Source organism: Myodes glareolus, chromosome 26 (assembly GCF_982192425.1).
Source record: "Myodes glareolus chromosome 26, mMyoGla1.1, whole genome shotgun sequence".
Classification (NCBI taxonomy): Eukaryota; Metazoa; Chordata; class Mammalia; order Rodentia; family Cricetidae; genus Myodes; species Myodes glareolus.
In genome coordinates, this window is record NC_142051.1 from 16,470,295 (window position 1) to 16,494,356 (window position 24,062).

General features: G+C 40.4%; 3 protein-coding genes across 3 annotated transcripts in view; 2 read left to right on the forward strand and 1 right to left on the reverse strand.

Moving 5' to 3' along the window:
- The window catches only part of Zfc3h1 (zinc finger C3H1-type containing), a 51,306-nt gene extending 43,514 nt beyond the window's left edge, over window positions 1-7,792 (reverse strand). Inside the window, exons 1-2 of the mRNA XM_048418808.3 lie at window positions 6,852-7,792; window positions 847-1,263 (exon numbers count right to left, since the gene is read on the reverse strand). Of these exons, the coding sequence (XP_048274765.3) occupies window positions 847-1,263; window positions 6,852-7,452 (1,018 nt within the window). The 5' untranslated portion in view covers window positions 7,453-7,792. The remainder of the gene's footprint in view (window positions 1-846; window positions 1,264-6,851) is intronic.
- A 482-nt stretch (window positions 7,793-8,274) lies between these two features.
- Window positions 8,275-22,473, forward strand: Thap2 (THAP domain containing 2). The gene is made up of 3 exons (XM_048418807.3): window positions 8,275-8,411; window positions 15,671-15,866; window positions 18,563-22,473. Exons 1-3 carry the CDS (start codon window positions 8,341-8,343, stop codon window positions 18,944-18,946), a joined length of 651 nt encoding a protein of 216 aa, XP_048274764.1. The 5' UTR covers window positions 8,275-8,340; the 3' UTR covers window positions 18,947-22,473.
- Window positions 8,275-24,062, forward strand: part of Tmem19 (transmembrane protein 19) — a 72,794-nt gene continuing 57,006 nt past the window's right edge. Inside the window, exon 1 of the mRNA XM_085683283.2 lies at window positions 8,275-8,411. The gene's annotated coding sequence lies outside the window, so the exon portion shown is untranslated. The remainder of the gene's footprint in view (window positions 8,412-24,062) is intronic.

The following is a 24,062-nucleotide window of genomic DNA, read 5'->3' on the forward strand; positions in this document are numbered from 1 at the left end:
GGTCTGGTATGGGGATGTCTACATGTACGGGAGACAGATACAGGAAGATCAACTGTCAACATTAGTCAAAATTTAGAGAAACTATATACTAAAAGTATATTTTACTGTACATAAATTATATTAGTTAAGAAAATACTGAAGAATCTTTTAAACAACATATATAAACAAATCCAGGTATAGAAAGGCACTGACACATTACAAAAATCAATTAATATAATTTTTTATACTAAGAGAAATTAAAAACTCATCAATAATGACAAAAAAAGATGTCCCCTCTTCAAAATCTATTCACAATTTAAAGAACTTCACATTAGCAATGGGGAGATAATTTTTTCTTTACCCAGTAAACCTTAAAAATTTAGAAATCTACAAAGCACTGTAGCATCATGCTCAATGGTCAATTTCCTTTCAGGAGGAAGAAAGGTGCCCACTAGTCTCACCCTTGCTCAACACATCATCTCTGATCTCTGATGAGAGCAAAGAGCACAGCAGACCAAGAAGAAAACAGAAATTAGCAGAAGTCAGGAATTCTGGCACATACTTGTAATCCCAACACTCAGGAAGCTGAGGCAGATTGATTACAAGTTTTAGGCAAGCACAGACCACTACAAGGCAAGTTTCAGGGCAGCCTGGACTACAAAGTAAAGCCCTGCCTCATCCAAAACATTTAGTAAACAAAACTTAGGAAGTTATTACTTATTATTATAAGACCTATAACAAAGATACAAAAGAATTTATAGAAAATTGGGATCCTTTTAAATACTGAAGTACACTTAAAATTTTTCAACTAAACACTCTTTAACAAAATGTACGTAACAGAGCTAACTTCAGTCTCTACTGAATTACCTTGGCTAGCATCTGTGGAGGTGGATTTCGCAGGAAGCTGCTTTGTTCCATCTTTCACTCTTTTCACCCGGTTCTTATCCCCTGGTAAAGTCAGTTTTTGCCTGAGTGGTTTTAATTCAAATGCCTGAAAAGTTTTGACCTGCGCCTTCTCCTCAGGAGCGACTTCTCTACTTGCATCCTCTGTAATACTGGCGTTATCAGTGCTTGTTTGGTCCTCAGAAGGCAGCGCTTTAGGGTCGTCCTGCACGTGCTCCTCTTTGCTACTCAGAGCAAGTTTCTCATCCTTGTTGATGCACTCCAGTTCCAGCTGTATCTGCTTATACTTTAAAAGTAAATCTTCAAAAGTTTCTTCCCCACAGCTCTCACTTTTGGATGAATGATTCTGTTTTCTTGACGGGGATCTTCCAAAACTTTTGGCTGAACACCATATTAAGGAAACCAGTTTCCAAAAAATTTTCCAGTTAAATTTAACAAAAATACTTAAGGTATAGATGAATTTTTCTCCCTTAATTTTTCAAGATGAATGGACATTTTTAAATTTCTAAATTCCATTTAATATATGTGCTGCTAATGCCTGCTTATGTGCCCATATTGCAATTTAACAAGCATCCATACAAACAGTCCACTTACAAAATCATTAGTGTCAGAAATTACCAGTTGACTCCACGATAGTCCACCCAGTTAGGCTGTAGCATCCTTCCTTCTGTAAGGACGAGGAAAACCCAAAGCAAACGGATGCTAAGGATGCTTTCTGAAGGGAGGGGAGGAACTGTTTTGTCACAGATGATGACAATTTACACTTCTGATAATCAGGAGGGAATCTTCTCTTATTAGTTTCTTCTCATTTCAAATTAAAAAGTAAATAAGAGAATGAACACTGACGATTAGTAATTTATAAAAGAGACAATTCTTAAAACACTCAGAAACCACTTGTGTTTTCATTGGTTGTAACCTAACATAGACCTTCTCTGCTTAATAACAGGGCAAACACCCAACAAAGATTTCAAGTTCCTGACAACCAATTCAAACAGGAAAATTATGAGCACATATTTCAGAAACTAAATGATCTTCAGCTTAAAATCAGTAGTTCTGCTGTTAGAACTGTTCTAGGAAATCTCTGCTTCTCTGATGTTGCCAATAAAATTTCTTAAAAGAAGTTTTTCTTCCCTGAGACAGGGTTTCTCTGTGTAACAGCTCTGGCTGTCCTGGAACTCACTTTCAGGACCAGGCTGGCCTTGAACTAACAGAGAAGTAACAGCCTCTGCCTCCCAAGTGCAGGAATTAAAGGTGGCACACACCTTTAATCCCTGGACAAAAGTTTTTCAATACCTTTCTTTCTTTCTTCCAATCCTGCCAAATGGAACCTAGCTGTTTTACTAGTTCAACAAAAACTGATAAGTTCAAAGACTAAATAATTTTTAAGCTTCATTTTACCTGATTTCCCTGCGCCACTGCCCACCACTGCTGTCTCTGCTCCTGTGACTCTCATGTCTCCTCATTTATCTACATTTTTTAAGTCTTTTCTAACTCCTCTTTTGTTGAAGCTTGCAATGGTGTTCTGTAGTTGTCAGAATTCAGTCTCTGTTTTTATTTGAAAACATTCTAAAGTACTCCCACTGTTTGACCTACTACTAAGAGGAATCTAAATTGATAAGGTATTTTGGGGTCTCTATTGCCCACAACCCATGCACATATTGATGTCAAAGCAATCTTCTGTTTGTCTTTTTCCAAGACAGGGTTTCTCTGTGCAACAGTCCTGGCTGTCCTGGAACTCTCTTTGTGGAACAGGCTGGCCTCAAACTCACTGAGATCCATCTGCCTCTGTCTCCCAAGTACTGGGATTAAAGGTATATGCTACCACTGCCTTGCTGTCAAAGCAATCTTTCCAGATTATAAAACTTCAGATCATTCCCTTTCATTCTCATAAGAGTCCAAAGTCCTTCTTCCTTAGAATGCATGCATTTATTATCTGGCCCGTGCTTACCTTTCCAACCTTACCTTTTCTGGGCTCATCACAATTTACGGAGCATTGTGTCCAGGCCTCTGTTCTTCAACTTGATCCCAATTCAAGACACCTCCTAGATGAAGCCAGAATCATTTATTCTACCTGGCCATTTATGCATTCTTTGTGCATAAATTCTATAATTATCTGTATTCCAGCTAAGCCATCTAAAAGTAAAACTACAGCAATATAAAACCAAATAAATACTAAAAACACTGAAGACATTGGCAAAGGGAATAGATTCAATATACCAACAAAAAGTACCAACTGAAAACTGAGTAAAAGCAATTGAGTTAGAGACATTAACTTACCTCTAAGACAAAATCCTTCCCACCTCTACAGCATAAGGATCAAATCAGCACTTACTCTTTTGTCAAGATGATATTTTTTACTTGTATTTTTATGAACTACTTGCTGAGTCTATACGTCAGTGGTAGAAAGAAAACTAAAAAGAACTGCTTGGACTGGAGAGGCTAGCACAGATGTTGTGTGTACTGCTCTTACTAAGGACCTGAGTTCAATTCCCAGCACCCACATTAGGAGGCTCACAACTGCCCATAGCTCTAGCTCGGGGCAATCTGACACCCCTGGTCTGCTAAGGCACTCATGTAGGAGTATGTACACACATATACATTTAAAAGTGTAAAAATAAATCTTTTAAAAAGGGAAAAGCTGCATACATGCGGAGTTTGGTGGCAAATGCCTATAATGCCAACTACCATGGAAGCTGAGACAGGGCTGGAAGCTACTTCACAAGATCCTCTCTTCAAGTAAAATTGTAATAAGAACCAGTGATGTAGTTTCTTTAATAGAGCCTTGGGCTCAATGCTCAGTACCAAAAAAAAAAAAAAAAAAAAAAGAAGCGCGAGAGACTTTAAAATGACTTTTAAACCTGCTGTTTTCAAGGTAGAGCCACTTTTCAACATTAGCTAAAATCAAAAATGAAGACAGGGTAACTTTACTGACCTAATTATGATAACTCTCACCTAATTTCAAAGTTTAAAATAGTAGTTATACAAGGGAGACAACACTAACACTGACAAAATGTCTATGCTAACTCTGAGGTTAAGACAGAAGATCAGGAGTCCTGAGGTAGCCTATGGTACAAGAGACCCTGTCTCACAAAACAAAGCAAACAAACAAAAACAAAAAAAAATTACAAGAAAAATGAACAGAAATGAAGAGCTGCAGGGAGACTGGTGCAAGCCAACTGCCATAACTTAGAGGGAAGCTGGGCAACACAGGGAATTCCAAAGACACTATAACATGAATCTATGTCTCCAAACAACAGCAATAAAAACAGACAGACACACAGATAGACAGGTAGCTGAGTGAGGCTGGGGAGTAGTGTTGAATGCCTTTAATTCCAGCACTTGGGAGACAGAGGCAGGGGGATCTCTGTGAATTTGAGGCCAGCCTGGTCTGTAGGCCTGGTCTGTAGGCCAGCCTTCAAAGAGAATTCCAGAACAGCCAGAGATGTGAAACAGCGAAAGCCTGTCTAGAAAAGACATTTTAAAAGAAGAAGGAAGAAGGGAGAAGGGAGAAGGGGGAGGAGGGGAAGTTGAAGGGAGAGGAGGGGGAGAGGAGGGGGAGAAAGAAGAGGAAGAAGAGGAGAAGAGGGAGGAGGAGGAAGAAGAGGAGGAGATGAAGAGGGAAGAAGAGGGGGAGGAGGAGAAGAAGGGGGAAGAGGAAGAGGAGGAGGAGGAAGAGAAGAAAAGGAGAAGAAGAGGAAGAGGAGGAGGAGGAGAAACAGATGATCCTGGTCTTTTCCGTTTTCTTTGAAGTTGCAAGTAATATATCCCTAATTATGTTTAAAAAAATAATGACAGAAAAAAATTATACTCAGGGCTGGAGAGATGGCTCAGAGGTTAAGAGTACTGACTGCTCTTCCAGAGGTCCTGAGTTCAATTCCCAGCAACCACATGGTGGCTCACAGTCATCTATAATGAGATCTGGTGCCCTCTTCTGGCCTGCACGCACATAAGGAAGGAATGTTGTATACATAATAAATATATAAATAAATAACCTTAAAAAAAAAAAACCACTGAATCACTATGAAAAAAAATTATACTCAAGCTATTGCATTCCTAAACCACTTAAGTTGAGTCAGAATTGCCCTCATTCTTTTTTAGGTAGTATTTGCAAAGTTGCCATTTTTATAATTACAGTGAACATATGACAAGCTGAGTCTGATACTGATATTAAAGGAATGTGGATAGGGCTTTGTACTGTAAGTTTTATTGGCTCACATTACATTTTTCCTTCTCAAATTTTTATTAAGAACACCTCTAGGGTGGTTTGCTGGTATTTCATGAGAACAATTATTCAGACAATCAACCAGAGCATCTTGCTCTTATAGTATCTGAAAAGCAGTCAGCAAGACAGCTGATTTCTGACAAGCTGTCAGAGAAATCAAGACTCACATAAACACATTGGATATTTATCTACAATCTTTTTGCAGTAAGTACATAAAAATATTAGTATATAGCATAACCCCAAACAGTAGTAAATAAACAGACAAAAAAGGTGGAGGAAGGAGGCAGGCGAACCTAGTCACCACCACCACCACTGTAATGCAGAGGAAACTAAGAAAACCTTTAACCTGACAACAGTACTTTTGTCCTCAATTTGATGTTTCACTAAACTCTATTTTCATTTCTCCAACACCAATTAGATGTTTCATCTCCATAACCCTAAAAACATGTCTATGTATTTAAACATCCTTTGTTTTTGAATTCTGAAAGCAAAACAACAACAACAAAAACCAAAAAAACCATGATGGCTCATGTGTGCACATAATCACGGGCGAAGGTTTTCTAATCTTCATGGAAGAACATTCACTGTTTTAAAAGGTCACCTACCTGTGATTTTCCTCCACAACAATCCTGAGATGCCTCTAAATCAGTGTTAGGTGAGAGAGGTAACAGCTTTGCAGGACACAGGAACCAAAACCTGCTGTTTCGTTAACTATCCCTTGCCCATTACCATCAGGACATCTAGGAAAAGTCCATATAGCCTAAAGTGCTCCATAAAAATAACTCTGAGTATCTTCCAATTAAGTGTCGTATGTAGATTTTATAAAACATATTAAACAATCATTACACCATGGGAATTATAGCTAGTAATAAAAGTGCTTAGTAATCTATCTTAAACAATTAGTAAAAGTTGGAATGTATAAACCCATCATAAAACACGAACGCTTTGGACGATTAATTTCTTAACATAAACCCCGAGTAAATTTGGTAATGTTAAAGATACCCAATAAAAAGGTTAGAGGGGGCAAAAATTAGGAAATTGGTTGTTTTTCTTTCTCACATGTCCATACTCTACACATTCCCCCTAACACACTAAAAGTGTTGCTGAGTTTCTCTTTCTCTGATCTACGTGCAGGCAGCACATAGAGTTAAAAAGTCCAAAAGTGAACATAGGAAAGTGAACTCAATGCATACAGCTTTCCAAACTACGTATGAATTCAAAAGATTTGAATTACTAAAACTGGTTTAAAAAAAAAGAGGGGGGTCTACACACACACACACACTTTTAAAGGAGAACTCTAGAAGAGTAAGAAAAAATTCACAAGAACGGTAAAATTACAGAGGAACGTTAACGAATTCTAAAGTTAGGATGTAATATAAGTAACTAGATTCCTCAAGTTGTGGGTATTTCTTTTCTCTAATAATCTAAGTGAATTTCCCATAAAATACGAAATTCCGGTGCTAGCAAAACAGCAAATACCAATGAAATCTGGGCTACTGGTGTACCGTTAAAAACCTGGACTGTATTTCATTTTCCTAGCTGACCCGAATCCATGACACATTCCTGTTCCAAAGCAGTCCAGTCCAATAAAACAATCTAAGAAAATAGCGGCGGAGTGTGGCACATGACAACGGCCGACGAAGAGAGACAAGTAAGTGGCTCCGAAAAGTTAAACTCAGGGACCTAGTCGTGACGCTCAAGGGAGCTCCAGCGACACACCCAGGGCAGACCGCCACGTTAAGGATACAGCTCTTGCGAGGTGGAGAGGGTTCTCGCCAACTCTGACTGCTGCCGAATCCGGATCCCGCTCCTCCTCCCAGAGGAGGTCTGCACCCCGGCTTGCCTCCTCGCTCACCCACTCCTCGCCCCCGACTCCACCGACTCCCACCCCGGTACGGCCTGCCTCGAAAGCGGAAACGGTCCAGAGCGATGTGGCTTCGCTCCCAAAACGACGGTCGGGGGCTGCTTTCCGACAGGGAGCTCGAAGGCATCCGTACCGGGGGCGGGTGAGTCCGGAACGGTTCTTTCGGTCGGTAGCTGCTGTGTCCCCTGAGGTGGCCCCGCTCCGACGGGTGCCGCGAGCGTGAGAAATTCCTCAGCTGCTGCTGGGACGAGGACGAGGACGACGACGAGCCGCCGCCTCCCCCGGATCCGCCGCCCCGGGGCGGGTGAGGAGGCCTCCGGCGCGGGTACGGTAACAGCCCGCCGCCGCTACTGCTGGTGCTGCTGCTCCGGCTCCGGATCTGGCTGTTGTTGTCGTCGTCGCTGATCTCCCCATCTTCCAGCTCCCCTTCTTCCTTCGGGGAGAGGCCGCTAGAGGCCGGGGTCGAAGTCTCAGCGGTCGCCATCCGGGGAGCAGCGCCGTTCACACCACCTTAGCCCTCCGTCCGGGGACCCGCCCGCCCGCTACCTTCCCCTTCCTCCTATCCCCTCTGTCCTAACGGGCCCGGCAGGTGCGGCCTCCCCGTGCTCGGACGCCTCGCAGCTTCTGCTCCCCAACTTCCCCGCACCCCAGATCTCTCTCGCCGGACCGTCGCCTAACCAGTACCCTCTCCTAGCGCCCCCTTGCTGCTCTTCCGCCTCGCGAGAAAGAAGCAGTGAAGGAGGAGGAGAAGGAGGAGGAGGAGGAGGAGGAGGCCGTGTCCCGATCGTCATTTCCGGCGGCACGCCGGAAAGAGGCGCTGCCGAGCCTCGCGATAACAAGAAGAGTGACGGGTGCAATGCTCTCTGGGATCTGTAGTCCCTCCTCTTGCGCAAGGCTTTGCCCTTGGTCTCTCGCGAACGCCGCGGTCCTTGGCATCCTGGCTGAGGTGGCGGGGTCCGTGGTGTCCGGATAGCGGGCCTGCTCTTCAGTCGCAGACCTGAGTTTCAGAGTCACTCGTTGGTGGAGAAGACACCTGCCATCTTCCCGTTGCTCGGGCGCCCCTCCCTGAGACACAGTCTATCCACTCTCTTTGGGACCCCGGGGGGCGGGGGGGGGGGGACGGAGGGGGGCGGGTGTGGCCGCCATGTTGGTGAAGGCGAGCGTCGGCTCCCGGAGCTCCAGGACCGTTGGCTCTGCGGGCCTGAACCCGCCATATTAATAAAGAGAAAGGGGAGTGGGTCCCTCCCTCTCAGCCCTGTAGTGTGCACGCCCCTCTTCCCGCCCGGCTGGCTACGCCTGGTCGCCTGCCTCGTTGGCCTTTGCGCGGTGACAGCGGCTTTTGCGGGCTGCGCCGAATGAGGGGCCGGGGGAAATGCCGACCAATTGCGCCGCGGCGGGCTGCGCTGCCACCTACAACAAGCACATTAACATCAGCTTCCACAGGTAAAACCCGGGCGAGGGAGTGGGGGTGACGGCCACGGGCGCTAAACGGGTCTGAGTGTCACCGGGCGCGTCAGAAGGACGTGGGGACTGCTAAGAATAGCCGGAGGGGAGGACATCACTTTTGTCCTTTGTGTGCGGTTTCGCCCAGCCGGAGACCTTTTTCTCCGTTTCCGAGGAAAGTTTACCCAATTTGCGGAAAGAAATGCGGATTCTTGTGAATGACATCCCTAACATTAAAAAGTTTGCGCATACCTTTATTTTTCTCTTTTATTTTGGTATCTTAGACCATGCCTTGAGACGAATGACGCCATAAGGGACCGATCGTCTCCCGTTCAAGTCAACACATCTCTTTAAAAGCCTGCTGGGTTGGAGTTAAAAATAGGAAAATTTTCGCTAACTGAGTTGACGTGGGAAACCTTTCTGATAGGCACACACAGTAACCGCCGAGGAACTGAGTCATCACTGACGACCATGTAATTAAGCAGTGTGTATCAAAGCGCAGACAGAAGCTTTCTCTTGAACACGAACATAAAATAAACCTAGGCTCCGTTTTCCTTTCTCTGAGAACGCAGTCATGGCCTTGGTAGTGCTAAAACAAACTCTGCCAAGCATTTAGACATAATCGGTACTTGAATGTAATGGGTGCTCAGTAAGTGTTCGCCTTTCCGTCAAGAACTGCCACCTGTCCGAAGGGGAAAAAAAATACTAAAAACCTAAGTGAAAACAGTTCTGACTTTATATACTCCACTATATAAAGGGTGATCTTAGGATATAGAAAATAGCTTTGATCTTTTCCCTACCTCACTAAGGGCATCCCCTGACTAAAAGCTGCTACTTTTAAAAAAAAAAAAATCCTTCTGCTGTTTGTTTTAAAACTACTTCCTGCAAATGTAATGCTTTGTTCATTCTTAACAGCTGCGGTACACCAGGTCCCTAATTGCCTGACATTATGCTAATGACGGAGAAAGTTCTTACCCTCGGGGGACTTTAGAATTCAATAGAGGAGGAAGACGTAATTACAGTTGAGTGCCACAGAAAAGACATTCAAAGAGACCTAATTAGCCTTGGAAAGTCAAAGGACACTTCACAAAAGGTGAAGTGTCAAATGAGAGCAAAGGCTGAAGTCCGGTTTGGTCCTCTACGCTAAAGCATTTTCCGTTTTGTTCCAAGAGTACTTGAGAAGCCCTGAAGAATGCAAAAGGAATAGCATGGTTAGATTTACATAATAAAAAGCCTTCTGACTGCAGAGTAAAGGGTGACACTTAGCGTGCGAGGCTAACAGCACCAGAGATGAGTTTGATAAGAAAGGAGCCTATTAGAGAATGTTAACTTATCTGCTATTTCCTTTACAGGGAAAGCATGTTAGGTGTCAGCTGAACTGAATACTGCTGCTCAGTTGTGGGTACAGGAGCACTGAATTAGAGGAGGTGAGAGTTGAGTGAGAAGGGAATAGGAAGCTGTGACAAAAGGGAGCCCAAGCCTGCTGTGGTAATGCATGTCTGTAGTCTTGGGAATGAGAAGAAAGAGGCCGGGTGTCTTTAGTTTAGTTCGAGGCCAGCTGAGCTACCTAGACCCTGTCTCTAAAAAAGGAACATGGGGAATGCATTCAGTGGCCTCGAACAGTGTGTTCTTGGCAGTGAGGGTGGAGAGAAGTAGACAGAAAAATGTTGGAGGAGAATTTACTGGAGTTGGTAATCTGATGTGGAAGATGAACGGGAGGAGTCTAGCCACTATAAGCAGTGCTTAAGAGATGGACAGTGAAGAGCTGGGTGTGGTGGGTCACAGCTACAACCTTGGAATATAGGAGGCTGAGCCAGGAGGATCCACCCCAAGTTCTAGGTCTGTCTGGACAACAAAATAAAACTCTTGTCTCGAGGGGGTGGGAGGATTGCACTGTGCAATACTATTCATCTAATGTGACTTTAGCTGGGCGGTGGTACTGCACGCCTTTAATCCCAGCACTCGGGAGGCAGAAGCAGGCAGATCTCTGTGAGTTCGAGGCCAGCCTGGTCTACAAGAGCTAGTTCCAGGACAGGCCCCAAAGCTACAGAAAAACCCTGTCTCGAAAAACAAAAAACAAAAAGAAAGAAAAGAAAAGAAAAAGAAATTTAGAAATTTAGGTCTTTATAATTGCTAGACAGACATATTCCCATATTCTATTTGCATGGTAGAAGGATCACCATGAATTTAAAGGCAGCCTGAGTTACAGAATGAATTTGAGACCTGGCTACAAAATAAGATCCTGTCTCCAAACACAACAGGCAAAACCAAACCAACAAGAAAAATGGATTTTAAAATAGCATTATAGTAAAAATATATTTCTGTTTTATAAACGCAAATAGTATTTAACTTCTCTTGTGGGTCATAGATACTGTGTGTGTGTGTGTGTGTGTGTGTGTGTGTGTGTGTGTGTGTCGGGATCTCACTATGTAGCCCTGGCTAGCTCATAATTGATATATAGACCAGGCTGGCCTTAAACTCAGAGAGATCTCTCTGCCCCTGCCTCCCAAGTGTTTCCATTAAAGACATGTACCACCACACCTGGCCAACCTATACTTCTTTATCCACCTACACAAACTGTTGCCTAGGGGCTAGAGAGATGGCTCATGGATTAATAGTGTTCTTACTGAGGCCTGGATTTAGATCCCAGCACACATATACATGGGAGCTCACAAAACAGACCCAGGGGATCCAGCTCCTCTTGGGACTTCCTTGGGCTCTTGCACACATAGATATGTTCAGGTATGTACACGTACAAAATAAAAATCATTTTTAAAATTATGTTGCCTAAACTTATTTTCAGTTTTTTATCCTTCTAAACCTATTCCAATCTACATCTCTATAACATCTAATCATTCATATCCTCCTAAAATTGCCTCTGTGAACATGACCTGTGTGTCTCATTTCTAATGATGTAGTCTTTTTTAACTCAGTGAAATAATCTCCACTTTGTCACTAGTTTCATGAATTTTGTCCTTTGGGTTTCTTTCCTTTGTTTTATTATCTTCTACTAACCTTTCTCAAAGTCTTAGTGAAATGACTCACCTGTGCTCGTGTGTCCCAGCCATGAGCTGTTTTAAAGGATTCCCCAACAGTGGGCTTCCTCATCTCTAGGAATTCAAGAGTGTTTGTGGGCAGAATGTGTGCTCTTTCCTGGTCCTCTGCCAAGGCCTGTCGATCATCGGTAGTGAACTGCCATCCAGCAAATATACTGATTCCATTTTGTCCTGTTCAGTAAGTGAAATGCCATCCCCTCAACAAGGTGGAAGCGATCCAACTTGATGGACCACTCTTCCCTTTTGACTGGCTATTTGACCAGCATCCTAACTGGTTAACTGGCTTTCACTCATGCGCTGCTAACCAACCTTGTATAATCGGTGCTCTAAAGCTCCGTGTTAACAACTCTTTCCGGGGGAAAGCCCCAGTTTGCAGTATTTGCCCAGTTTCCAAGATGCATTTCCTCTCACCAAGCGTGGTTTCAAGCCACCAATATGACATGAGTGATTGTGGAGCTAAGGAGGGATGTACAATATCACACTAATCTGTTCTGGTTCTGCCATATAGATGCAGTAGTCATAAATAACTTTAAAAGGTAGAAATTGGGGCTGGAATGATGGCTCAGCAGCTAAGAATAAGTACTGCTCTCCCAGAGAACCCAGGTTCAGTTCCCAGTACCCTAATCAGGCAGTTCTGTCTGTAACTCTGACTCTAAGAGATCTAACTTCTGGCCTCCTTGGGTCCCTGGGTTTGTGGGTATGTATCCACACAAACACATGATTAGAAATGAATCTTTAAAAAAAAAAAAAACAGCAGGGGGCTGGAGAGATGGCTCAGAGGTTAAGAGCATTGCCTACTCTTCCAAAGGTCCTAAGTTCAATTCCCAGCAACCACATGGTGGCTCACAGTCATCTGTAATGGGGTCTGGTGCCCTCTTCTGGCCTGCAGGCATACGCACAGACAGAATATTGTATACATAATAAATAAATAAATATTTTTAAAAAAACAGCAAAAAAAAGTTATTAGTAAAATGTTACGAAGTTAGCCTTTATCAGCTCCTTCAGTCATCTCGCAGTTCAGCCCTTTTGGCTTGTCAATGGCACGTTGAATGTATTTATGCATTTTGAAATTTTTTTTATTTTATTTTTTTTTATAAGTTGATTTTTTGATTTTTGAGACAGGGTTTCTCTGTAGTTTTTGGTGCCTGTCCTGGAACTAGCTCTTGTAGACCAGGCTGGCCTCGAACTCACAGAGATCCGCCTGCCTTTGCCTCCCAAGTGCTGGGATTAAAGGTGTGCGCCACCACCGCCCGGCCGCATTTTGATATTTTTGACATGAAAGGCCCTCCATGTTTGTTTCCTGTCCTGCTCCTGAGATAGCCCTATGACATCACTCCTCCCACTTAAGGGCCTTTCTTAGGGCCTTCTGGATAAATCAGCATATCCTATTCCATGCAGATCCATACTTCTTTACAAAAGAACTACAATGCCACTAAGCTAGGTATTTCCATGGTCTAATCTTTAAAAGACATATGTGTGCATGTGAATTTGCAGACGTGCACATGGAGGCCAGGACAACCTCCATGGTTGTTCTTCGGGCACTGTCTTGTTCCTTCTTTCTGAGACAGAAAACTTTCCATACTTGGTCACTGACACAGGGATCCACCAGAGCTATCTTCTTAGCCCCTTAGAAGCATTTTTACCTTTCATTATACATAATAGACATAAAATACCTGAGGCTGGGAATGTACTTCAATAGTAAATAAGTAAATTTGCCTGTTGTGTCCAGATATTGTGCAAAGGAACTAGCTGGATTGTCCAATAATATTCTCAGCCACTGTGCCAGTAGGTTAGGAATACTTGATTCTTTATCTTCTCAGTTACTGTGTACACTCAGAGGGAGGCATTTTTTTTTATTACCACCACGTCTACAGTGCTTAAAAATGTAAGAGGTATTCAGCCATTTATTTAAAATGCAAGCAAAATAGCCTTGCTCAAACACATAAGTTTATAAAACCTAGGGTATGTTGTGTAGACAAGAATATTTCCATTCGTTGCCATCATGTTAAGTTTTCCAGTATAAGATTTGTTTATTTAAATTTAGCCTGTGAGCTACATCTAAAATGTACTGTGAACAATCCAAGTAACATATTCAAGGACCAGGCAGAGTTGCCCAGGCCAACACAAAAGGTCAAGGTTTAGCTGCAATAATGTTTGTTGTCGGCCTGAGTGACTTTAGAGTCTCAAAAACAAAACATAACACCTAATTAAAACATAATTAAAGATAATGTTCTAAAGCCCGCTGTAGTGGTAGAGGCCCACATTCCAATACTCAAGGTGGAAGCCAATGGACTGCAAATGATACTTACTGCTCATCTTACTGATTCCCTGGTAAAATTAAATATACTTAACTACGTTTGACAAACCACTAGGTGAAATAAGAGTTCTTAGGCCGAGAACAGATTAGGAGGTAAGTGCTAAGCCAAATGCAACTACTCGCTCATGTAATCCACCACATGAGAGTCTGAGCAGATGTAGTGCAGAGTTTAGTTAGAGTGGTAGGCCCTGTCTAGGAACTCAGAGGGCAGTGAAGACTAAGTACTAAGCAAGGTTGGTCAATCTATCAGAAGATATCCTCTAATGAAATACTATGTACAGTCAACAAATCTTCAGGGCATGTCTACTGTGAGAAAGAATATTTAGAGTAAACTTGGGCCTTCATGGCTATGCTCCTCATCACTGGCAATGTGTGGAAATCTAATCTGACCCACATGGTCTCACACGGACTTTATGCTTCTTTTTATATACAAATGAGTACTTATAGAGGATATAGTAATCAAAGAAGTATTCTAAAGAAGACTTAGAAGCTGGCGGAATGTCTCATCAAACAAAGACTCTTGCTGTGAAAATCAGTCTGAATGTGACCCCCAGAATCCATGCAGAGGTTGAAGGAGAAAACCAACTCCACCAGCTTGGCCTCAGACCTCCATTTGCAAACTGGCACCCATGCTCACAAACATATATCATACACATTTGGTACCAAAGGGATCTTTACGCACACTCATAATTGTGCATCTTTGAGAGAAAGACTATGTGTGTACATGCTACAGCCTGCCTGTGAAGACAGGACAACTTGTGGGAGTTGGGTTTTTTCCTCCTTCCTCCATGTGGGTTCAGGAAATCAAACAGGTTCTGAGGTTCAGCGGTAAATGCTCTTCCCTAGTGAGTCATCTCACTGGCCCTAAATGAGAAAGAAAACTAAGAATTGTAATTGAAATATAACTATACGTGAATGTTTATTCTTACATTTCCAAGTCACTTAACAGAGCTAAAATTATTAGAATTTTTAAAAAATAGTCTTTGGTATTTGTGTCTTCCTTAAGAAGTATGTGTTGGATGGATGTATCTTTTTATTTAAAATAAATATGGAAAGAAAGGGGTAGCTCATGGAGCATTTATCTTTTTATAAGTATGTTTTCTGCTAAGCTTCATAGCTCCAGAATTTTTTAAATGCAGCTTAACTACATAGAACTCAGCGAATTGTTTGTATATTCTGTATTTGTATTATATCAAGTTTTTGTTGAGTTGTTATTGTTTATAAGGCATGGTCAAAGATAAGCAGATAATAATAATAATCGCTTTCCTCAAGAAACGTTGGGGCCAGCAAGATGGCTCAGCAGTCAAACATTGTTATTGCCACACAAACCTTAGAACCTGAGTCCCGTGTCCAGAACTTGTGGTGGAAGGAAAGACCCAAACCAGTTCCCAAAAGTTGTTTCCTGACCTCCACATGTTTGCCTGCACATGAGTACATGCACACAATAAGTTTTCTCTGAAAATATGTAATTTGTACTATTGGAAACTTGAATGGAGAAAGTATAAAACCGTGATGTAATGTAGGAAAGACGGAAAGGAGTGTATTTGCACAGACTTTCCTTATTGATATGTTATCTTTAACATAGCTGATGTATTTGCTGCAGCAGCAGATAAAAGCATTGTGAAATTACTGCTTCTTGTGATCAGTCTACAGAAGAGTGTTATTTAAACTTTAGTTATTGTCCTTCCTGTGGCCTAGGTTGGAAGGAATGTCTTGAAAATTAAAGCTAATAAAATTAATTTTTCACTAAATTTTTATAAATAAAATTTATAACTTGGCATCTGGAGATTTTTTTTACATAAATGAAGAACTTTTTAAATAACTATTGAGTACAACAAAAATAGGACAGTTGGAATTTGAGTTGCTTTTTGTTTGCTTGTTTTAAGGTTTCCTTTGGATCCTAAAAGAAGAAAAGAATGGGTTCGCCTGGTTAGGCGCAAAAATTTTGTGCCAGGAAAACACACTTTTCTTTGTTCAAAGCACTTTGAAGCCTCCTGTTTTGATCTAACAGGACAAACTCGACGACTTAAAATGGATGCTGTTCCAACCATTTTTGATTTTTGTACCCATATAAAGTCTATGGTAGGTGATGTCACTCTCCTTTCTTAAAACATGTCTTAGAGCCTTGTCTTGTTTGTGCAAGTGAGCAATTCACATTGTGCTAAAATGAGTGTATAATGGCACACCCCAAAAAAGCTGTAGAGCACCCACTTGTGTAATAAAGGTACAGGCTAGGATTAAAATTTAGGTCTCCTGACTCCAGTTTCGTTTCCCCTGGGAAGTCCAAACAAATAGCAGATTTTGGACTTCTGTATGTCCACAATTAAGGATGCTCAGCAGGTAAAAGTCTATGCAAATCCTCAAAGGATGAAACACTTGTGGTCCCAAGCATTTTGCATATAGGGTACTTGGCCAGAAATGCAGCCGTACATAACTAAAATTATTCACAATTATCAGTAAGTGTACCATTGGCATAAGCAAAAAGATTAGTAATGATACCTCCAGAATCACTCTGTTCTGATTCTAAGATAACAAGTGATATGCTAGCAAGTACTTTAAGAACACATATTCAAGCAGTTTGAGTCGTGGCTCAGCGGCTAGGAGCGCCTAACGCTCCGCTCTATAGTGCCAGGGGTCGCGGGTTTGAATCCCACCTGGTGATATCGATAACGATAATCGATCAATCGATAGGTCGTTATCGATCAATCGGGAAAAAAAAGAACACATATTCAGTTATGCCAAGAGATGGTGGTTCCAATCGAGGCTTTATAAGAAACAATGGAGTTATTCAGTTTAGGGATGAAACCTTGGGAGTTTGGGACACTAGAGGAGGTTTTTGGCCATGCATAGGGCAATTTAATTAGATAGTAAACTGAGAGATGAATGAGAAGTTATCAAATGTTGGTTTATTTGAAAGAAAAGAGAAAATCAGGTACTGGGTGAATTAAAATGAGTTTAAGCCAGGCTGGTGGTGCATACCCTTAATCCCAGCACTCAAAGGCAGAAACATTTGGAGCTCTATGAGTTAGAGGCCAACCCAGTCTTCTTATTGAGGCCTATTTATTGAGCTACATACTAAGATTCTGTCTCAAAAACAAAACAAACAAACAAAACCACTTGGTTTGCGGCTGCAAATACAGGTTTGTAGTGGAGTGTTTCCAGATTGATGACCAGCACCAGAGAGAAAAGACAAGAGGAGAAAAAAGGAAACGTTGATTGGACTAGGTCAGAGCTGATTAGAGAAGCAAAACTGAGAAAGCCATCTAAAGAAAAGAAAAGCTAGAAAAATAGAGGGTTTTGGAAAAGGGCATCTTCTTACTGAGAAAGAAAAGGCTATTGGTTAACTGTGGCATTTGAATTTGGAAGTGGGCATGAGTTAATGTTTTAATGGGTGGGAAGGTTGTGAATTGCTGCAGCTGCTGCTTAAGATGTTAGAAAAACTATAGAACAAGAAAGGCTTTCTTATTTCTAAATCTTTCAAATTTGAGAACCTTAAAGCATACCTGACTCCGAATATGCACTCAGATGTTGAAATTGAAATGTAACATCAGCCGGCACAGGGAATGCACATTTGTAATTCAGGTACTCAGGAGGTAGAGACAGGAGAAGCAGTTCATCTCCATAGAAAGGGCAGCATCAACCAGGGCTACATGAGCCATTATCTCAAGAAAAGGAAAGATGGAACTTTATTTCTGACATTTGATAATTTATTTATTCAATAACTTTTTTTAATTTTTTACTTTATGTGCATTGGTATTTTATCTGCATATATATCTGTGTGAGGGTGTCAGATTCCCTGGAGGTAGAGTTATAGCAGTTGTAAGCTGCCATGTGGGTGCTGAGAATTGAACCTAGGTCCTATGGAAGAACCACCAGTGCTCTTAAGCACTGAGCCATCTCTCCAGCCCCATCCAATAACTATTAAACTTTTTATTATGATAAAACCTGTTACATGTTGAGAAAATGAAGAGCAAAGGGAGACTGTGCCATTTCTCTATGAAGAGAGGCCAGCTGTAGTTTTTATGATCGTAGGAATTATAATTTATTCAGCATTGTTTCCCCAGGAAATAATTATTGAAAAGCGGTGTGGTTGGATTTTTTGTTTGTTTGTTTTTTTTTTGTTTTTTGTTTTTTTTTTTGTTTAGAGAGACAACCTTGTTTATTGAGGTAGCCCAAGCTATCTTCAAACTCTAGCCCGAGCTATTCTTTTTTTAAAAAAAAAAAAAAATCTTATTTTATATGTATTGGTGTTTTTGCTTGAGTGTATGTCTGCACCATAAATATACTGGTGCCTGTGGAGACCAGAAGAGGACATTGGATCTGGTTTGGTAAAAAGAGTTGAAAAAGATTTTTAAAACCTCAAAGAATAATGTTGAATAGTGTGGAAGAAACCTTGAAAGATTCACTGCTTATGTCTAAATCAATGTTTGAATATCTCTATAGATAAAGAAGAAAGTAACTTAACTAGTGAGGCCTGGCGGCACAGACACACCTTTAATCCCTGAATTTGGGAGGTGAAAGCAGGTGGATCTCTGAGTTCAAGGCCACTCTGGCCTTTTTTGAGACCACGCCTCAAAAAAAGAAAAGTACAGGGTAGCTAGAGTTCATTCAGCCTTCTGAGATGCTCTAGCCATGGTCACGTGAGATCGTGTGCTGTTGTTGCCTATTATACTTAGCAGTTCTCAAAAGAGCAGTTTAAATAATGTGTGCTCAAAACTGGACACTGTTTACTTATTTGTGATATCCGTAATTTATATTAAACTCTCTGTTCGGCTCAGAAACTCAAGTCAAGGAGTCTTTTGAAGAAAAACGACAGTTTTCCTCCAACTGGACCATGGAATTTAAAGTCGAACAGTCAGCAAGTACTACTCGAACACAGTTATGCCTTTAGGAACCCAATGGAGGCGAAAAAAAGGATAATTAAACTAGAAAAAGAAATAGCAAGCTTAAGAAGAAAAATGAAAACTTGCCTACAAAGAGAACGCAGAGCAACTCAAAGATGGATCAAAGCTACATGCTTCGTGAAGAATTTAGAAGCAAATAACATGCTACCCAAGGGCCTTTCAGAACACATTCTACCAACGGTCTTAAACAATCTTCCTTTGGAAGACTTCAAACTTCTCGAACAAGATCAACAAGGTAAAACATTCCCAGTTCTCTAAATGTAAACTAGACCAGATCTACACTCAAGTTTTCCTTCCACAGAACCTGATGCCCGTCTACCACTCTTCCCATCATCGAAGAGACAGGGCAGTTGTGCTAAAATCAATTTCTTAGAGTTTTACTTGAAGTAACAATCACTGTATAACTTGCAGAGACTTGAGTCTAAGAAAAATGGGAAAATGTAATGACAGCTTTGAGAACACGTAGAAGTGCCTTACACGAGGACTGTGTACTTAGACATTGTCTAGGGAACACTGTTCAGTGTTTCTGCTTGGGTTTTCTAAACTGCTGTCAAATAGGAAGGACGAATGAGACGTTCCTACGAGGAAAAACGTTCTACACCAAAGTCGGGATATTACATTCTAAAGAATATGCGAGGTGGGAGCTAATCATTAAATGTGAACTTAAAACTACTGGATTTTGTATTAATTAAATTATTGGAATTGTGGTCGAACATTTTTAGAATAAGACCTCTGGGGTACAGGGCAAGTATTTTTTTTTTTCTTTCTTAACTTTTGTATTTTTGTAAACCAGTCAAAATAAGCTTATCATGGTTTCCTTATAGGAACATTGGACTTAAAAGTAGGTTATAAAATAATTTGAAAATAGTATTTTGAATGTGAAATATCTTTGAGACTCCAACCTAGGTGAGGCCTCAAGTACCTCAGACTGGGAAAAGCTGGTGAATTATACTCAGCTTCTAAGAAAATAATGCAGAATTCAAGATCTAGCTTTTACTTTACCAAATTATTAGATAAGTGCAAGTGATCCTTTTTATAATAAAAATACTGAATTTCCATCTTCATAACTGATAAATTAATAAACAAGTTAGACCTGTACCCATTTGCTCCTTGTAACAAAATTCTTAAGCTGTTACTTCTTTTTTTTTTAACTAGTTACTAATTGCCTTTTCTATGTCAAAAATAGCTTTTGTCCCCCCACTTAATATATTACAGTCTAATTTAGTCACAAGAAAGTACTTTAACTATGTTAACTGAAAACAAAATAACAAAATTGATTTATCCTACCCATCAACTTTTTTTTTCTTTTTTCTTTCTTTCTTTTTTTTTTTTAAACAAAAAAAACAGAGTTTCTCTGTAGCTTTGAGACCTGTCCTGGAACTTGCTCTGTAGACCAGGCTGGCCTCAAACTCCAGAGATCTGCCTGTCCCTGCCTCCCGAATGCTGGGATTAAAATTGTGAAAATTGTGTGCTACCACCTGGCTTTTTTTTTTTTTTTGAAAATCAGCCTTAATTCATAATGGAAATAAAATGCAGTTCTCTAAAACAATGTGTATCTCTGTAATAAAACTATGCAAATGCTGATTATTTATAAAATAGATGTATCGACTTTGTTCCTCTGGCTGCCACTTGCACCTTGGAAGTCCTGCCTTATGTCACTAAATGCTCAGTAAGAGCCCTTCCTTCGAAAGCTTTGGCTCAGAAATGTAAAAGTGGGCTCAGATAAGTGAGTTAATTTAGTTCTGCTTCAACTTTGTGAGATTACCATATGACAGTAACATGCCTGATCTTAAAGAACTATAAATCTTTCCTACAAAGAAATGGAAATTTGATTTTTGACCAACTTTTGGGTCATCTCTCTTTTTTTCCCCGAGTTGTCAAGCACTCTTTAGTAAATAATGTCCTCCCTGCAAATGTAATGGTAGGAAGTGTCTCTTTAAGGTTTTTATAATACTTATAACAAATATGCTTTACAATCCTTCTGCAGATTGATAAACCTTGTTATCTTAAGTAGTAGGGTGTAGTTCCTTGGCTCTGTCACCGTGTGTTTTTTTTTAAATCATAAATGCACAATATAAAATCAACGAGCATTTAGTGAAGTTACTTAGTCTTTTTTCTTATATATGTTACATTTTAGTTTCTTTGGGGGTCTTGTGAACTGCGAATTAAACCTAGGGCTTTGTGCATGCACATGCTACCACTGAACTACATCCCGAGTCTTTTTCATTTACTATTACTTGACACCGTTGAATAAACAGTCCTCAGCAATTGTAATTTTCTGTGTATTTTCTCCATGTTATTTTCCCAATAACGTGCTTCAAATGCTTCCTACATGCAGTTATTAATAATATATCTGTCTCTCTTTAAAATAGCTTCATGTCTGAACATGCTAACACACACATCTATAATCTTAGCTGCAAGAGAGAAGGAAGTGGAGGCAGAAGAAGTGCAAGTTCCAGGTCAGGCTTTTAAAAACATACAAGGGACCTTAAAATCCTTAGTTGACATTATACCATAAAACTAATGGAATGAGGCACAAGGAGGCATGGGAACAAATGTCTCTAAGGCCTATGCTTCGGAGGAGTGGGCAGGAGAATCAGAAACTCAGGGCAGCCTATGCTATCTGAGACCTTGTTTCAAAAATAAACTAATCTAGATTGCAACAGCTTTTTCTCAGTTTTATCTCACAGGTCCAGTGTGGAATACAGGCTACCAACCTCTACAAGAGGGAAGAAAACACAGCTGAAGGTTAGGAACCTGAGAGGAAGGTGAACACTGGGCTGGGAGACTGGGAGGTGTGGGTTACCTTCAGCATGCCTGCAGCCCATGGTTGAAACCCCAACACCAGGAAAGAGGGCAAATACGATATTGTCTGCCCTTAAGTTGCTACAAACTTCCTGAAGTTAAACAGTATTTAGAATATAAGATAAATTCTATAAAAGAAATAGGTGTGAAATGCTTTGGTAGGAACTGTTGAGTTGAAACTCAGTAAAAAGCACAGGAACTTTAGACCTTTTTAACCAAGTGATGTTCTTTTTAAATAAAACAGGTTTCTTCTTAGACTGACTTATCAAAGGAGGGCAGAACACTATAGAGTTTGATCTGAGCTCAGTGTTACTTTGGTTGTAAGACATTATATCCCTTTTAAAAACTGAACAACATTGTAATGATCATTTTGTCGAAAGAAAAACATAGCTGTAAGTAGGTCAAAGCTAAGTACTGGAGTATTTGAAACTTGATATTTTGATGGGTTTCCGAAAAAAAAATTTTTAAAAAAGTTATTCGTTCTTCTTTTTCCTTACAAGCTGTATCCACACAAGAAGGTATCTTTGTTTACTCACTAAAACATTACACTGTCCTGCTTGCACAGGAAAGGAAAATGCCTGTGGTCTACACAGTTCTAGAATGAACACATCTTTGGCCTCCAAGTTCATTCTGCCCTCATGTTTAAATCCTTTAATGTATACTATTAAAATAGGAAACATCATGTGTTTCTGAAAAGCAAAAGATAAACTTTAAATGTATTCATGGTGTTTATGAGATCCTTGTTGATGATGTCTAGATAGACTTTATTATGTTGTTATTTCTCAGTGTTAGATTACGGGTACAATTTAATTTTGATATAATAGAGAAATTAGTCTTTATATCAGGAGTGGGATTCTTTTGATATTTAGACAGTTGTATACTTTATAAAGTTAAGGATTTTGTAGCGTATATTAAACAATAACATTGTACTCACAAAATGTATTTGAAATTTGTTAATATTAAAATTTTTTCCCAAGGAATTACTGTCATCCTATTATTTCTAGAAGGTAAATATTTCTGGAAATAGTCTTACTCTACTCTGAAACCATAAAAATTCCACAGTCTTCCTTCTCTGTAAGTAGAAACAAATTGTCAAACAGGTAAAAATAAGTGATACTTCAATGACAAACTAGTTTCACATTGTTGCTAAATATACATTATTACACCATTTGAAATGTTTATGCAGTCTAAGCTAGATACATGAGGGACTAAAAATCCCTGGGGTTTGGATACGACTGAGTGGTTCCTGCTATGTGCAAGGCGCTGAGCTTGATTGCTAGCATTGAAACATAAATATATTTTCTTTATACTTCTCTGACAATAACTTGAGGCATGCACAGAGACTTAGTGATAGTGATATATACAATAATCAAAGCAGTTTTAATAGATTCTTTAATGCTTTAATTACAGAAATAGTATCTTAACATTTGCTATACTTAGCACATAGGATGAACAGAGGAGATGCAGTCCCTTTTCTCAAATCTACAGTAGGAAAATATTTCTGTCCACGTTTCTCACCGTCACTGTTCTCAACTCTTAGGAATTAAATGGAATTCAACAAATTTGTGTTCATGCTGCCTGTCTTCTTAAAATTTGTTCTCCCAAAGTTAAAAATAATGAAATTTCATGTCACTAAATGATGTATGCATCTGGAATAAGCTTTCAGTTTACTAGATTCTGCAGCAAACATTCTAAATCACCTTTATTAACTCCTCGTCATCCTGTTAGACTTCCTGCTTTAGCCTCTTCTTAACTCCCAAACTTTTACAGAGATCCTTTCTCAGATAGTACTCACTTGGCTTTTGGGTTTTTGGTTGTTTTGGCAGTACTGCGGCCTGAACAGAGGCCTCCTACCTGTAGGACCAAGGCTTTCCCATTGAGGGACCGCCACTACCAGATCTCCTTGCCACCGCCTTCCAAGTTAGAGAGCTCAGTTTGCCTGTCCCTTCTCTTCTCCTGCTCCCTCCTCTCTCCCTGCCCCTCCTCCCTCCCCTAAACATGACGAAGTGATAGTGCTTTTCTCTTGGAGTCCTGCTTTATATATGTATGTATGCGTACATGTGTAACGTACTCTTTCCTGTGTTTCTCAGTTGCCTTCAATCCATGTTCCTTTAAGGCATAATAATGGTGGGGTTAATTTTGCTGTTGACTTTTGGTTCTTAAAGATCCTATATGTGTTAGAGACTCAAATATTAGCAGTTTTCAGAAAATCTAGATCACTTTCATGGCTGATATTCAAAGAATTGTACCATTGGAATGGTAGTGCATGGCCTTTAATTGCAGCCTTCAGGAGGCAGTGGCTGGTGGATCTCCCAGTCAGGTCACATGGAAAGTTAAAGAATAACCAGGTCTACATAGTGGGACCCTGTCTCAAATAATGATGATGATGCTAATGATGACTGGTAATGATAATCAGAAAACAAGTACTTTATATCCATTGTTATTTCCCAGCAATCGGTGCGTTTCACTATTAGGATGATTTTTGTAATTAAGCACTCAATGTTTGTCCGACAGAAATCTCTGCTGCTCTACGTCAAAGAAAACTTCCATAGTCCCTTATATTGTGCAG

What these genes read in the sequence shown, in the direction of transcription:
- Thap2 (XM_048418807.3), top strand. Translation starts at nt 8,341, where the DNA reads ATGCCGACCAATTGCGCCGCGGCGGGCTGCGCTGCCACCTACAACAAG. An exon ending in ATTAACATCAGCTTCCACAG is followed by an intron (nt 8,412 to 15,670) that starts GTAAAACCCGGG and finishes GCTTGTTTTAAG; the next exon opens with GTTTCCTTTGGATCCTAAAA. An exon ending in GTACCCATATAAAGTCTATG is followed by an intron (nt 15,867 to 18,562) that starts GTAGGTGATGTC and finishes TGTTCGGCTCAG; the next exon opens with AAACTCAAGTCAAGGAGTCT.